General features: G+C 34.6%; 2 protein-coding genes across 2 annotated transcripts; both read right to left on the bottom strand.

The window, feature by feature from the left end:
• Window positions 1-7,109: 7,109 nt before the first annotated feature.
• LOC141629196 (zinc finger BED domain-containing protein RICESLEEPER 2-like) lies at window positions 7,110-7,866 on the bottom strand. The gene is made up of 2 exons (XM_074442235.1): window positions 7,269-7,866; window positions 7,110-7,171 (listed from the first exon to the last, which is right to left on the bottom strand). Exons 1-2 carry the CDS (start codon window positions 7,864-7,866, stop codon window positions 7,110-7,112), a joined length of 660 nt encoding a protein of 219 aa, XP_074298336.1.
• A 2,059-nt stretch (window positions 7,867-9,925) lies between these two features.
• LOC141629195 (uncharacterized) lies at window positions 9,926-16,213 on the bottom strand. The gene is made up of 3 exons (XM_074442234.1): window positions 15,184-16,213; window positions 14,422-15,036; window positions 9,926-10,017 (listed from the first exon to the last, which is right to left on the bottom strand). The coding sequence occupies exons 1-3, from the start codon at window positions 16,211-16,213 to the stop codon at window positions 9,926-9,928; spliced, it is 1,737 nt and encodes a 578-aa protein (XP_074298335.1).
• Between the last annotated feature and the right edge of the window lie 927 nt (window positions 16,214-17,140).

The raw sequence follows: 17,140 nt of genomic DNA, 5'->3' as shown, positions 1-17,140 counted from the left end.
CAAAACCATAGACAGCAGTCTTCCAAAACTCAAGTTCCTCCTCGACATCCTCCTCGGTGAGGCTTAATAGTGGCTCTTCACTATGGCACCCGGTCGTTCCTTCCCCTTGCTACGGCCTTGAACAACCCACTCGGGCCGTTGTCTCAGAACCGTATCAATCACCGTTTGATTCTCAGGGACCAAAGCTTCCAAGTCATACGGGGCAATTCCAACCACCGTATTAATATTAATCGTTTTCCCAATATCCCCACTCCCAGGGCCGCCTAGGACCGCCGTTGAAGTAGTAGGAACATCAGCAACCTTCGGGGTAGAGTTTAGAGGAGGGAATTGTTGTGGATCCATACAGTTAATCGACACTTTTTTTGGATTTTTCGATGATAGGGTTTAACGATTTTTAGGGTTTATGTTATCCAGGAAACTATTTTTTAGGCTTTTTCTCTCTCTATCTCTACACTCATTTTTTTGTACCAATTAAGTTTATTCCATGATGTCTATTTTAGTATATTACGTATGTTGTGTGTGCGATTTTGTTTTTAAATGTTCTAATGTGTCCGAGTCTATGAAATTCGTCTCGTCTAATAACATTTGGACACTCAACCAACTCAGGTACTGTTAAACTTAAGCATTGTTCGTAATTCGTCCTAATAATTAGTCCCACATTTTTTTTTCAGTCTTAAAACATGTGTCGTCTAGATACTTCCATAGGGTGTTCATATTCATCTTGTAATTTTGTTTAGCACTGACCATGTCAAATTTCATCTCACGTGTGCATATTTTGTCTTCGGTAGCACATTAGTCATCACCATCATATACGTGAGATGATTGTTTAGAAAAAAGGGTTATTTAATGAGAATACTCTCAACTATGAGACTGCTTCTCAAAATACTACAACCTCTATTTTAACTACCAATAAAACCAACAAATACACCCCTCCTCTCAATTTAGAATTGGTGGACCAGTAACCTGCTAAGCAGGTGAATTTCTTTTTCTCCCCTCTTTCTCTTCTCCATTAACCCCTCTTTTAGCCCCTTCTCTTACCTCTTCTCTTAATTGCCATTAATACCCTCTCCCTCTCTTCTCCAATACCCTTAAACACCATTAATGTTCATCACTACAAACATACCTTATTGATCTTTTCTTAATTTCATCTCTTCCTACTTGCGTTCAATCTGCTAATCTGCTAATTGAACCTTTTACTATCTTTCTCAAATTTAAATTTATGGGTAAAATGGAAACTTATGTGATTCAGCTTACACAATCTAATAATGGTATAAATGATTTTTGCACAAACGTAAGTAAAAAGGCGAAAAGTAAAACAATGGATAGGAGTGTCATTATGTAAAAACGTAAAATTGTTGGTCACTGCCTATAAAGCTTTGTCATGTTCTTTGTGTGTAAACCCACTGATATCTTTGAGAACACATTCTCATTTAAGATACTTCTAATTTGTCAATTAAGCATCCGTATTTCTTTGCCGTCATCAAAACTGTACCCAGATTATGTTTGCAAACACCCACTGCTAATTTTCGATCCACATAAATTTGATGAAAATGAGCTCTTCATTTGAAGAAGAATGGAGGAAAAATTAAAAATCCAAATTTAAAAGGTAGGAGAGATAAATTATTATTGAAATGGGAGAGAGTGATTAAAAAAATAATAATAAAGTAAAGTAGAAGGGAGAATGAGTTTAAGGAAGAAGATGAAGATTGATAAAAGGGGAAAAAATGGGTTGCGCTAAAATTTACCTGTTACAACAAGTTAAAAACACTCCAATTCTATTCATAGCTAATGGGTGTACTTGTTCGTTTTATTGGTAGTTAAAATAAAGTTGGTAGTATTTTGAGAAGCATTTTTATAGTTCAGAGTATTCCTATTAAATAACCCTAGAAAAAAAATAGTTATTTACATTTAAGTCTCATATAAATCATTTAGTTTAAATAAGCACTAGTTTTAAACCCGTGCAAAATTGCACGGGTATGTATTTGGGCCAGAATTAATGTTTTTTTATGTATATTTGTTTTTGCATTTCTATTGTACCTATCATTGTCACCTACCAATTTCGGTGTGTGCGGCTGATAGTTCAGATGCCGAGTTTTATATTCCAAATACATATGCCGTTATTATTGTTTTTTGAAAAAAAAAATTTGTACCCTGTACTTTTAAAAAATTATGTTATGATTTTGTCGTACAATAATATTAACAAAAATACATGTAATTCATTTTTTTAATTCATTTCCGTTGTATGTTCGATCCCGTATATAATTGTAATTCCTTCCTGAAATTATGTAATTTTATTGTGTAATTTTGTTTTAAAAATTATATAATTTAATCACATTTACTCGCATTTGTAATTAATTCTGCAAATGTTATGCATTTTCTTTACACGGAATGTATAAAATTTTATCATAATATTAATTCGAAGAAGTATTCCATAAGATGATTTTATATAATTTGTTGTGAGACGGAATTTATCGCATGTTTGAAAAGACGGATATCTTAATAATTAAATACGTTCTTGACATTCACGGGTCTACTATAACCCTGGATTTTCCAAAAAAAAAAAAATGCGTTTATGACGTGCGCGACTTTCAATAGATTGTCTTTCCAATTTATATAGATAAGATTAGATACATAACTACATTCATCTTAATCAGTCATCACTTGCATTAGTCATATGCATATTGTTTGCAAAAAATATTTTCTTCTTGTAAAAAAAAGGGTCGTATTTTATTTTATTTTTTCAATTTATTTTTAAAAGAACTGGAAAAAAAAAACAAATTTGACAATTTTTCAATTTCCATTTTTTAACCCATTTTTGATCCGTTATGAGTCTTAGTATACATTGAGTCCATCCATCAAATTTTAAACAATTCCCAGACTTTTATCTATCATGTAACCACACTCTGGCAAAAATTTCCACAAATTTGGCGTCTTTAAATGAGTTAAAAATAAAAGGTCAAATGAGACCTAGCAAACAAGCACCGAGACTTAGCTCTAGAGATTAAAGTTGGGATCAACTACATTCAAAAAGCCAGTCAACATCACTGTCCTCCTATGTAAGACTTGGTGGTGTACGTATCATCATATTCATAGATATCTTGTCTGATCATTTATAAAAATTTAAATAGGACCATTTTAGTTCTTTTTGAGTCAAATAAAAGAAAAAACGAGCATTTGTCTTTTTATTAGTCACTTGTTCAACGTTTTACCCTTAACTTGTAAAATAGACTTGAAATACTTAAGGGTGTATCTCTTTAGTGTAGATCAATCGACCTCTTAGATTCAGCATAAACGAGGGCGTGCATTGTTTGACCATCTTTTCGAACTCTGTGGTGTGATAATTCCTTGGTCGCCGTGTCTCTAGCTAGGTGACTTCTAGGTTTGGAGATTCTATCTTTTTACCCGATTTGTCAAATTCTTCATATTTCATATGACTACCAATTTAAATGAGCACAGCTCTCTATCTACCCGATATGTCAATTTCCCATGTTTCAAATGATTACCAAATGAGCACAAATTGCTTTCTACCAAATTTGTCAATTTTTCATATTTTAAATGACTACCAGATGAGCACAAACTCATATGATCGACCATTTTGGCAAATATCGTTATCCATTCCATTGGTGCTAGAAAACTAGCTCAAAAATATTCAAACCAGTTTCTTAGTACACTCGTGTCCAAACTTACCAAATAAGATACGAGAGCGCACACTCTATGCCCTTAAAACAAGGGAGGTGACCACTAATCCCTTAGAATGAACTTAAGATGTGAGTCTAAGTACCTATACAAGCTCAAAACAGTTACAAATCCAGTTTCAAGAGTCTCAAAAATTCACAAGACCAAATAAGATGATCTCAAATATATCCAAATACAGTGTCAAAAGTCTCAAAACGTCAAAGACGAAAAAAAAAAGTATGCTATCTAATAGATACAACTCCATTGACAAAAGTCTCAAAATTTCATAGGACAAAAAAAATCCAGCCAAAGTTTTAATCGAATCCAATGTCAAAAGTCTCAAAATTTCATAAGAAAAAAAAATCCAGCCAAAGTTGCAATCGAATCCAATGTCAAAAGTCTCACAAATTCACAAGGCAAAAAAATCCAGTCAAATTGCAAATTACTCATTTTTCATTCCTTAGACGAGTCAATTCACAGTATCATTATCTCCATTCCTCTTGGGACGATCCTTTCATTCATTTAGGTGAGTGATAGAGGCACACAGATCTCCAGTGTCTTCTAACGCCATATAACCTTCTACTCCACTCCATTTATCACCCTCGTTCAGCATCTAAGAATACAGGGGATGTACAGTAAATCTATACGGTCATAAAAGTATTTTGTTTCTATGATATTAGTTTTGCTAATTGGCAGAGCTTGTTATTGTAAAAAGGGCAAAACTCATCAAAATATAACTCAAATTAATAGGTCAAGTAAAAATGATGCAAAATCTCCACACCAGAGATACTTACAGAGTAAAAATAATCAGTCAGTGTTCAGTCTTTCTACTTAGATCAAATTTGGGTCAGACCCCATCTTTTTCAAAATCTTTTCAAAAGAGAATTTCAATTCAAATGTTTAAAAAAAAAACTCCCGATTTGCATTCATCATACATACATTATATCTAGGACAAGCATTTGCATTTTAGGTGTCGTCATATATTTGTCACTAACCACCCTCAGTCGACTACTTTGTCATTCATCTTCCAGATTCATCCAAAGTGGGAACTTTCTCATAAAGTCTCATTTTTTTCGTAAAATAAAATTATACATATTTCAATATCAATAAATGTCAAAAATATTCAATCTTAGCTATTTCCGAAATAAAATTTTGCAATTCTCTAGCCAGTTTTGTAAAATAAAATTTTGCGATTTCAAATACAGCCAGTTTTCGAAATAAAATTTTGAAATTGAACTTGGTCGGTAGGCCCTGCATGCAGTTGAGTTATTAAAATAAAATTTTCTGAATTTGGCTTTTTGCGAAATAAAATCTTGCATTTTCAAATCAATTGGTCGGCAGGCCCTGACATACATTTAGAGTTCTTAAAATAAAATTTTCTGAACTTGCCTTTTTGCGAAATAAAATTTTGCAATTTTCAAATCATTTGGTCGGCAGACCCTGACATGCATTTCAGTTCTTAAAATAAAATTTTCTGAACTTACCTTTTTTCGAAATAAAATTTTGCATCCTAGTTTGTAAAATCAAATTTTACATTCTAATCCCTTTTCAAAAAAATTTTTGAATTCCTCGGTCGGTGGGCCCTAACACGCATTCGAGCTTGTGAAATCAGATTTTTGCAGGTTCACCCTTAAGCGAAACAAAGTTTTGCTTTTACAGATCCAGACCAGTGAAACAAAGTTTCACTATACCAGTTGTTAGATACCAGATTCCAGACCAGCTAAACAAATTTGGCTAATCCAGATTCCAGACAAGCAAAACAAAGTTTTGCTGTACCAGATTCCAGACCGGCGAAACAAAGTTTTGCCATGCCAGTTGCCAGAATGGTGAAACAAAGTTTTACCAGCTTTATCCCGGATTAGTTAAACAAAGTTTTGCTAAGCCAGTTCCAGTTTCCAACTAATCCAGACAGGTAATATAAGAAGCCCAGGTATATTTCTTATCCTTTATCTGTCCCGACCGGACTACTTTGACCTTCATCTTACTCAGACTCGGTCAAAGTGGGGGCTTTAGTAGACACCTCAAAATTGTCTACTAGCCTTACGGATACCCGATGATGAGGCTAAAACTAAGTGACTAAGTGAAAATTGATAATGTCATAATTAACGGCTCTTTACGCTTATCTTCCGAGAAACCAGTAAAATCACATAAAAAACTTCCATAAAGAGCGACATTCTATTACTACCCATTTCAATAAACAGTTATATTTTTTCGTCAAATTACTTGAATTATACCGTTCACATGAGTTATGTTGGCCCAAAACCAATACGGAAAAAAAATAGTCCAGCAATATGGTCTGTGTTTGTCTTGGACTACAAGTAGAGCTGGCAAAAGCTGACCCGACCCGAGTAACCCGACCCGAACTGCCCGAAAACCGACCCGATAACACCCGAAAAAACAATGAACCGAAACCGACCCGACCCGACCCGTAGGTCAACTGTTAACCGATATAACCCGAAATGGAATGAACCGAACCGACTTGTGACCCAACCCGACCCGACTTGTAACCCGAGTTAGTGTACAACCCGTTTTGACCCGACCCGACCCAACCCGACCCGTGATTTGATTTACAACCCGATATGACCCGAACCGACTCGATCCGAACCGACTCGACTTCAACCCGACCCAAATTGGTGTAACCAATATTCTGATTGTATTTAAAAAAAAAAATTAAGAATTGCAAGTTATTACTCGACAATATTGCTTAGCCATAAAACCTCAAAACTCACTTAACATACTTAACATTTCAAAGTGTATATCAACATATCGTTTGTAAGAATTATTGTTCAACACAAATATATTATTATCTAATTGAAGAAAAATTATCATCTTCCGTTTATTGAAGACTAAAAATTCATGTCCTATAAACTAGAAATGCGTGTCCATAAGACTAAAAATCCACGTCCATTTGACTCATTGTAAAGATCAAAAACTTGTCATCCTCAAATCATCATTCATTAAACACAAACTAATATTAATATTGTTGGTTACACAACTACTTGCTCCAGGGCTACATGCCTACATTGCTACGATAAGCACAAAATTAATCACAAAGCATCTGAGAAGCAAATGCAAAACAATAGCAATTAGCTATCCTGGTAATACTGTCAAAGTGTCAATACATTTACCATCACAAAAATGGCCAGCCTATACATTTTCCAACACTAAAAAACGGTAGCCAGTAAAAGTTTAACAATCTCCGGTAAGCTTTATAGCAAAAGAGCAGCCCATAACAATCAATCAAAAGAGCCTGGAGGTGTAATCTACCATACTTCATGCTTGCCATGTGCCCATACCCATGCTAATGTCACTGAAAAAGGGCAAGCAAGAGTAAAAACCATACATAATATGCACATTACAAAACAATTAGGCATTTAGTTTTATGGCTATATGAATAGTAGTATGAAGAGATTTACTTACTGTGTAACTTAAATTTATGCTATCTCCTCATCATCTGAGTTAGTGTCATCAACAACCACTCCAATTTCATCCAATTCTACATAACCAATTAAAAAAATAAGTGTAATAAAGTTAAGCAACTAAACATTACATAAACTAGATAAATAAATTATTTACAAAGGTTAAAAATTTACCTTCATAGCCAAACAACCAGTTGCGAGTGGTCACCAGAGCTTCCACATTTTTGGATAAGAGGGAACTCCTCCACTTATTTAAGATCCTCCCACCCATACTAAAACTAGACTCGGATGCTACACTAGTTATGGGTATAGCTAATATGTCCCTTGCCATAGAAGAGAGAACAGGAAACATGTTCACTTTTCTACTCCAATAACCTAATACATCCAACTTCTCTTTTCGCGGCACTTTATCATCTCGAAAATAATACTCAAATTCAGTCTCATCATCCCTACCCGCAGCACCATAGCTTGCATCAAAGGCATCTAAAGTGGAGCGTCTTGGTCTAGAGGTAGGGTACGACTCGCTAAAAGTAGAAGTACTGGCTGAACCTTGATTGGGAGGGAATTTACTCTTATAATGCTTAAATAACTCCACAAATTTCACATAAATCTCATTGGCAATTCTTATGCCTATATCATCACCGTACAAGTTTTTCAAAGCAAAGCGCACAAAATCAAACTTATATCGCGGGTCAAGTATAACACCAAAAGACATAACCATAGAATACTCACGCCAATACTTGTCAAACTTTTCATACATTTGACTTGCCATTTTAGAAATATGAGGATCAACATCAACTTTCGATGAGAGAAGAATACACTCAATATCCCAAACATTGTAAAAATATAAGTTTGAAGTAGGATAATCCGAACTTAAAAAAAAGGGTAGTAATTTCATAAAATGGTTCCAATAACTCACAAATTTTTTCTACTTTCAACCATTCAAGGGATGAGAGACAATGTTGAAAAGCAGTCTCTTGAGACCCATAAAGATCCAACCCTCTCCTATAATATAAAGCTTTCTGAAGCATCAAGAAGGTTGAGTTCCATCTTGTCGCAACATCTAACCACAACTTGGTATTACAAGCAAGACCACATTGATGAGCACAAGCATAAAATTTAATAAGCCTACCTTCAGAAGCATCAATATATCTCACTGTATCACGAACTTTTTTTACACATACTTCAATGACATCTAGACCTTCCTGAACAACAAGATTCAAAATATGGGCAGCACAACGAACATGGAAAAACTTCCCATCACAGGGCAAGTTCTGCAGCAAAGAGGCTTTCAAATGACCTATCATGTTATCCATGTTAGATGCATTGTCACAAGTCATTGTTAAAACTTTATCAGCCAAGCCCCACTCCTTAATCTTCTCATACAACGTATTATATATCTGAAGACCGGTATGTGGAGGTGCAAAATGGAAAAAATTCAGCACTTTAGAACGTAAAGTCCAACCAACATCGACATAATGTGTCGTAAGAGTAAGATAAGAACGTGACGTGCAAGCAGTCCATATGTCACATGTAAGACACACTTTCCCAGGTAACGTAGAAAACAAATCCTTAAGCATCTCTTTAAACTCAATGTGTTTTGAAATACACACTTTTTTAATGGTATTCCTGGACACCGTTTGCACATTCTCATTAAGGACTTTAAAAACTTTCCTCATGCCTTTATGCTCAACAATCGAAAATGGATAACCATGCATCACCTCAGCCAAAGTTTCACAAAATAGTTTATGATCATACTCTGTTGTCCTAGTATTAGAGGGAGAAACATGATTCTTTTTAAAATTGTCACAACCATCAATATGTCTCTTGGCATTAGAAGTGCCATACTTAGATTCTGCCCTATAAGCAACATCACGACAGTGAGCACACACAGCATACAAGTTACCTTGAACGTCTTTGTAAAAAAGATATTCTTTCCAAATATCAGCACCTCTTTTTCGCTTACCAAAATTTTCCTCGAAAACAACCGGATATAGTCTCTCTTTGGTGACTGGATGAAACATAGGTTGGTCAGGCTCTTGGAGAGGAACTCCCTGATCAGGTGTAATAGGATCAGGAACGAGGTAGTTAGGCAGAATAGGCGGTGGAATGAAAGGCGTAGAAGGTTGCGGTTCATTCTCTGTGGGATTAGACAAAGTAATACAAATCTGCGATGACGTGGCTGCATTTAAGATAATTAAAAAGATAATTAATTGAGGAATTTGCTTTACACAAAAACAACTTAAAGAACAACATAAAAATTAAACAACGAGATATGATTATAGTTACATTAGTACCTCTTTGTTGAGCAAGAGCAATCTCATAGAGATCCATCGACTATCACTGAAAAGGGTTCAAGGAGACAAATAAGTTAACTTAACATGGTTATATGAAGAAGATAAGAATATAAGTATTGAACAAATCTGAGCATTTAAGTGAAGGATCAGAGGACGAGTTAGCTTTAAATGGACAATAGACATAGAAATGGAGATTGGAGACATAATATTGCAGCACCTAGACATTATACAAGAATGCTAAAATTGCAGCACCTGATTGTAATGTAGTTTGTAAATTCTAAAATCTGTGGGGAACAACTAGTACTAGGCAGCAAGAATCTGACTTCAATTCCCAAATAAACACCATGAAAACATTAAATCACCTGGGTACATGAGTACATGAGTGATTGTTTAACATACAGAAAATTAACGAACTGATTGTTTAACATACAAGCAAACGTAAGCACATAATCTGATCATCTCAAAGTCAACAGAATTCGTAAAATCTGAACACTGTATTATTCTATACTTATGTATGTTATGGCCTTAAGTATATTATGGGCCAAAAACCTCAGTAACCTCAGTAGAAGGTATCTCAGTAGCAGGGGTAGGCGTGTTAGTAGGCACGGAAGTGGGGATCTCAGTAACTGTGTTATTCTATACTTATGTATCTCACTGAAATTCTAGTAAATGTAGAGATGAAACGGTTCAAAGATCGTTGCAGACAAATTCATCAAATCTGAACCAAAACTAAGCATCAAATTATCACTTAAAGCACAACTGAGAAACTACAACTTAACATAACCAAATAATAGGTAAAACGATATGTATAACAAAATGAGCAAGACAACAACGAGACCGATCTCGATTTTCATGGTTAACTTAAACTCCATCAAAAAAGAGAGTGATAATCAAGACAACAACAAAATTAAAAAGTAAGATGGAGAATTAGAAGGTACCTTAGGTTGAGATCGCATGAAGGAACTAGGAAGAGAAGAAGATAATTGCGGGCGTGCGGCGTGCGGCGTGCTAAGTTGTGTTTGATGAAATTAGGTTTGTGTTTGATGAAATTAGGTTGTGTTTGTGGCAACTTTCCCTTTTCAATTTTCCATTCCGTTTTCAATTTTCATTTTCATTTTTTCAATTTTCATTTTCATTTTTTCAATTTTTCAATTTTTCAAATTTCCATTTTTCGTTTTTCGTATTCAATTTACAATTTGCGCTAAAATGAGATATTGAAATATATGTACTTCAAACTTTTCGTTTTCAATTTTCATTTTCAATTTCGCTTTCAACTTTTACTTATGTAAGCCGTTATTAGTTATTACACAAAAAATTATTTAAATTTGATTAATAATAACATTTTTAACGTTATACTCGTCAGTGACTCTAACAGTGATACTGGGTCACTGGGGAAAAGTAAGAAAGTGCTATATTTAGATCTGTTTTATACTATATTAGTGTAAAGTCAGTAAGCCACATTACAAAACACCAACTAAAGAATAAGTAATGAAGTTCTTAATTTACGTTTTTATAAATGTGTGTATATATGAAATATATAAACACGATTACGTTAATGGAGTTAACATATTTATAGTAATGTTTGGTTGTTTACTCGTTAATGACTTGATACGTTTGCTTGATTGTGTTATCATGTACATTAATACCGTTAAAAATGTTAATATCAAATGTAATATGTATAGAAAAAACATAAGATTTATCTAATAATATAATTGAACAGTTATGACTATTGTAGTTACGATATCTCATCATATTAATACACGAGGGTTGGCTAAATCATGACTAGTTTTGAAAATCTCGATCCTATAAATCGCTCATTGTTTCATTTTAGTTAAACCTTTCTTAAAGGCTAGTGACGTTATATTATCACTATACAAGATTTGTCAAAATTGCTGAGATTTGTCAAGATTACAATTTACAAGTACTCGGGAAAAGTAATGAAGTGTTATATTTGGATCTGTTTTACACTATATTAATGTAAAGTTACCCAATAGGAGACCAACTTAAGAATCAATAGTAAAGTTATTAATTTACTTTTATAAATGTGTGTATAAATGAAATAAATTAAACACGGCCACGTTAATGGCTCATTACGTTTGCTTGATTGTGTTATCCATATTATCACTATACAGGATTTGTCAAAATCGCTCACCTTAAGTCAAATAATTAGCTTTTGTATAAATTTAAGTCTTAAAAGACTAACACACCGGCCTACCTCTCAAAGTCAAAAGTCATACCGCAAATGATCAGGTGTTTTGACTCGACTTAATAATTTACCTGACACGGCGACACACGACCAACCCGAATTAAGCCGAACTCGACCCGATTAAACTTTTTTACCTAACCCACAAAAAAACCGAAATGAACCGAACTCAACCCGATTAAATACTTTGACCCGACATGACCCGACCCACCAAAACCCGAACCGAACTGATCTCGACCCGATTAAATACTTTGACCCAACATGACCCGACCCATATATTGACCCGACATAGCTCGAACCGACCCGAACCGAACCAAGCTTACTGTTGACCCGACCCGATAGCGACCCGACCCAAACCGAACCGAACTGAAGAACAAATTGACCCGACACAACCCGAACCCGATATGACCCGACCCGCTTTGACCCGACCCATAACCGACCCGAGTGACCCGATTGCCAGCTCTAACTACAAGATATGGAAGACAAGAAAATATCAAAATCAATCAAAGGAAATAAATACGGGTAAGTAAAGTTGGGTGTTTGTATTCTAAGGGAATTGCATTAGGTGATTTTTTTTTTTTTATTAGGTAAGGAAACTAGGTTGATCCTCTAGGGTAGGACCAACCTATCTCATCCTTTCGAATGAGGGAGGTAAGTTGAAGCCACCGGCTATCAAACCACCTCGAAAGATTTGGACATGAATGTCCAATAGTAGCCATGATGTCAGCAACCTTGTTGGCTTCACGAAAGCAATGTTTAATTATCACTTCATCGAAAAAATGAAGGTCTAATTTCACATCCTTGATAATACTAGAAATTTCCCAAGGAATTTGCCAAGTACCTCGAATTGAGTTAATAACACATAAATTATCACCCTTCACAATTAACTTTGAGATTCCTAAGTATTTAGCTGCTAAAATACCTTCTTTTAAAGCGAGAGCTTCCGCAACAAGGATACTATTGGATCCGCACTTTTTTGCTCCCAACAAAACGACTTTACCATTGAGATCTCTTATAGAATATCGTAAAGAAGCTTTATTACCTTCTATTCTTGATCCGTCAAAATTTAGCTTTAGGAAACCGTTTCTAGGTTTTTCCCACCAAATTTCTTCCTTACTAGAGTTGTTTCTAGCTGACTCTTCTATCTCGGGATTATTGAGATCCTTAAATCTAGTCACATTCCAGGTCTTAATGCTATTATTACACAAAGTAATAAGTTTGTTGATACTTAAATTAACATTATTAAATATAATGTCATTTCTATGAAACCATGCATTCCACCAAATAAAAATAATCTTAATGAAATCATCTTTTGGAATTAAATCTTTGAGATGATTAAGTTTCTTTAGAAAACTTTGACTTGTAATATTATCATAATTTGACAAAAACTCGTTAAAACTAATAATGTTCAGGTTTTGGATGACAGATCCAATCAAGGGACATTCGTAAAAGAAATGATCTTTGTTTTTAATAGGATTGTTGCACAGAGCACAATGAGGTGGGACATCAATATGACTCTTGAGAAGTCTACTTTTCGTTGGAAGGCCGTCAACACAGGCTTTCCAAAGAAAAAATTTCAATTTTGGAGGAATATTCAATTTCCAAATCCAATGAAATTCACATTTGTCAAGAGCTTGATCGAACAAACCTTGCGCTGACCAAGTTGCTGTTTTGGTAGAGAAATTTCCATCTACGGACAACCCCCAAATGAGGGTATCTGGAATATCATTATGTGGCACTGGAATGTTAGTAATCTGATTAACAATATCGTTATTCACTAAAATGGATAATTTACAAATATCTCATTGCTTGTCTGAGGTTATGAAATCTTTAACCAAAAGATTAGGATCACGGTTACTATCATCATCAACCATACTGCTTGTAAGTGGGTGTGAAAAAACCCAATTATCAGACCAAAACTTAATGTTGCTACCATTACCTACCTGCCATCTCAATCCTTTTCTAAATAGAGTCCGAAGACTCATTAGTTTATGCCATTTCCAAGAAGAGGCTAAATTAGGCTTATGATCAAAGAGTGAACAATTTCTTAAGTATTTTTTAGATACCACTTTGACCCATATATTTTCTTTATCCATAAGAATTTTCTATAAAAGTTTCATTTGAAGAGCTTTATTAGCCGCTTCAGAAGATTTAATTCCTAAACCACCAACCGACTTTGGTAGACAAACTTTATGCCAACCAACCAAATTAGCAGAATGTTGGGAAGGATTCTTATTCCAAAGAAAGTCTCTATTAATTTTATCTAATCTATTATGGATCGATGAAGGGAGGAGGAAGCTTTGCATCTGAAAAGTTCCCTTCGCGGCTAAATTAGCATTAACAAGAACTAGTCTACCTGCTTGAGATAGAGAATTCGCTTTCCATTTCGATAATTGAGTGCAAGATGATTGAATAATGTTCTCGAAAGTATTTCTAGTCACTCTGCTATCAATTATAGGACGTCCTAAATAATTACCCAAATGAGCTTCCTCATTCATATGAAGAATGCCTCTAAAGGATTCACGAAGAGAACGCTCAATATTTCTAGTGCATTGAAAAGTGGATTTGTCAAAATTAACAAATTATCCGGAAATCGTGCAAAATTTATCTAAAATAGACTTAATAGTTCTACAACTCTGGTTAGAGGCTTTAGCGAAAATGATAGTGTCATCCGCAAAAGTGAGAAACGGAATTTTCTCCACCCCGGATCCAATTCTAATACCTATATCACTAGAGCTAACATCACTATTTTTTTGTAGAGATCTTGCTAAAATCTCGGCGCACATAATAAATATATATGGCGAAAGTGGGTCTCCTTGTCGAATACCTCGAGTGGGTCTAAAAACGTCTCCCGGTGTTCCATTTACTAACATTGAGTAAGAAACAGTGTTTATACATGCCATAATCCATGAAATCCACTTAGCATTAAAACCCATTTGCTTAAAAGTTTCCTCGATAAAATTCCATTCTAGTCTGTCGTATGCTTTCTCCATATCAAGTTTGATTGCAATCCAACCTCCTTTTCCCTTTTTACGTTTAAACGAGTTGAAAATCTCGTGTGCTAAAAGAATATTATCTTGAATGAGTCGATTAGGTGTAAAGGCACCTTGAAACGGGTGTATAATCTTATGCAAGACACTTCGAAGACGATTAGTCAAGATTTTTGCAATAATTTTATAAATTGTTGAACAAAGACTAATCGGTCGAAAATGGTTTGCCGTTTGAGGATTTTCAATTTTAGGAATCAATGCTATGAAAGTATGATTGATTTCTTTTAGTAATTTCTCAGAATGGAAAAATGCTAACACTGCATTAGTGACAGAATTTCCTACAATATCCCAGTATTTTTGAAAAAACTCTGCAGGAAATCCATCGGGACCTGGGCATTTATCTGCGGCTAAACTAAACACTGTTTGTTTAACCTCTTCCCTACTAATATTACCTGTAAGAAATCATTATCTTAAATGTAATTAATCCACAAATAGACTTAAAATCCTCATTCTTGTCGAAATTACAAAGATGATTTTCGCAAACCTAAGTTTAAACTCCTCGGATATTTCTTGCTTAATGAGGTTTTGATCAGTAATACAAGCACCATCCTTATTAATAAACTGTTTAATGCCATTTCTACTACGCCTAATTGTGGCATGAGTTTGAAAAAACTTGGTATTATCATCTCCAAAATTAGCTTTGTTTATACGAGCTTTTTGTTGCCAGTAAACACGTTTATAGTCAAGGAGTGCATCCCGCTTTTTCAACCATCTCAATTGCGCGACTTCTAAATTGGTAACAAGAGATGTGCCTAGTTGATTTTGAATATTTTCTAATTTTTTTTCAGCAATTGAAAGTTGTCTAAAAACATTTCTAAAAGTAGACTGGTTCCATTTCTTAGCCTTTTGTTTTAGCAATTTGCATTTTTGGGAGAGACAGAACATATAAGATCCCTGAAACTGATATTGCCAACAACTTTTGACCATTTTACTTAAATCATTCCGGAGGGTCCACATGAGTTCAAATCGAAAGGAAGAGGCTTTCTTATGAACTTGGTCATGGAACTTCACAGAGATAGGACAATGGTCGGAGCTAGTGAAAGCATGATGCACAAACTGCATGTTTGGATATCTACTAAGCCAATTAGGAGACGCTAAGGCTCTATCAAGTATTTCAAAAACATTTTCAGGGCCACTTTTATTTTTTCTCCAAGTAAAAATATTACCGGAGAAAGGGAGATCTATGCAATTTGTATTACTTAAAAAATTAGTTAATCTCATACAACGCGCATTCGTTACCGTTGCACCCCCTTCTTTTTCACTAGGACTCTTAATCTCGTTAAGATCGCCTAATAAAAAGAAAGGCAAATCAAGACCAAGTATAAAGTTTTGAAATTCATTCCAAAAGTCCGTTTTTTTAGCCGCTTGAGCAGGAGCATAAACAAAAATAAGGCAAAATACCACATTTTTCGTTAAGTCACACACTTCACAAGCAATGAATCTATTCGACTTAAAAGTGACATTTATCGAAAAGGACATTGAGATAGACTCTTTCCAAAATAACCAAATACCACCTGATAAGCCAGTACTAGGAATAAAATCACAATTATTAAACCCAAAACTCGCCATTAGATAAGGTTCGGGTTTAGAAGACGATTTAGTGTCACATATAGCTAAGATTTTAATTCCATTTGACGCGCTAAAGAAATTAAGTTCTTCCGCAAAATTCTTTCTTTTGGTACCCCTAACATTCCAAAAAGCAATATTCATAAGAGATAATTAAAAAATGTAACCAAATTGCTTAGACAAAGTTCAGTAAAACCTCCATGCCGCTGATAAAACCCGACACCATTGGTTATTGAAAAATTTGGGATAACCAAATTGTATTCAGACGAAGCCTTAGAAACTTCCCCACAGCACAAGTGCAAGTGAAAGATGAACTGGTGCATAAGTGACTTTATAATGTGACATAATGCTAAATTCATTAAAGAAAAGAGCAACTGTAACCAACAATGATTATGTGCAATGTTATAAATATGATGGATTGTAAACACATACATAAGAGCTCTGAAACTTTGTTTGGTTTTAACTGGGATAACAAGGCCCCAAACAAGCTTAAGAAAACCACAGAAACAAATTTCTACACTGCTTAAATTATCAAGACAAAATCTAAACAAATAAGCAGCACAAACTAGATGGTCACAAAATTCATTATAATTGATGACAAATGCTAAAATTTGCCAACAGTTAACCATAAGATTATCCAAGAGAGAAATCTCATCAATTCCAAAAATTAAAAAGATCTTTCCATTGGAACCTATAGCAAAGCGACAGGCTAAAAATCTGTCAAAAGAATGTGAGAACATGAATCCCATGGCTAAAAAAACCCCTCTCAAAATGACCCAATCAAGCTTACGAAAAACAAGGAATTGAAAGTCTACCCTCCTCAATTTATGAGGCCAGTATCTAAACCAAAACCGAGACCCAATTTGATGGTTAGAGGACTCATCAAAACAGGTAAAGAATGCTAATAAAGGCCAACAAAAAAGACAATCA

The sequence above is a fragment of the Silene latifolia genome, chromosome Y (genome assembly GCF_048544455.1).
Source record: "Silene latifolia isolate original U9 population chromosome Y, ASM4854445v1, whole genome shotgun sequence".
NCBI lineage: Eukaryota > Viridiplantae > Streptophyta > Magnoliopsida > Caryophyllales > Caryophyllaceae > Silene > Silene latifolia.
Note: the sequence above shows the minus strand (reverse complement) of the source record. Positions and strands in the feature narration are given on the sequence as shown.

Bases quoted from the DNA above. Each gene is read 5' to 3' on its own strand.
- LOC141629196 (XM_074442235.1), bottom strand. From the start codon at position 7,866: ATGGCAAGTCAAATGTATGAAAAGTTTGACAAGTATTGGCGTGAGTAT. The intron at 7,172-7,268 runs GTAAATTTTTAA...TTGGTTATGTAG, and splicing joins CTGGTTGTTTGGCTATGAAG to AATTGGATGAAATTGGAGTG.
- LOC141629195 (XM_074442234.1), bottom strand. From the start codon at position 16,213: ATGGCGAGTTTTGGGTTTAATAATTGTGATTTTATTCCTAGTACTGGC. The intron at 15,037-15,183 runs GTATTACTGATC...GATTTCTTACAG, and splicing joins TATTAATAAGGATGGTGCTT to GTAATATTAGTAGGGAAGAG. The intron at 10,018-14,421 runs GTATTCGACAAG...AGAATAACACAG, and splicing joins CGTTTTTAGACCCACTCGAG to TTACTGAGATCCCCACTTCC.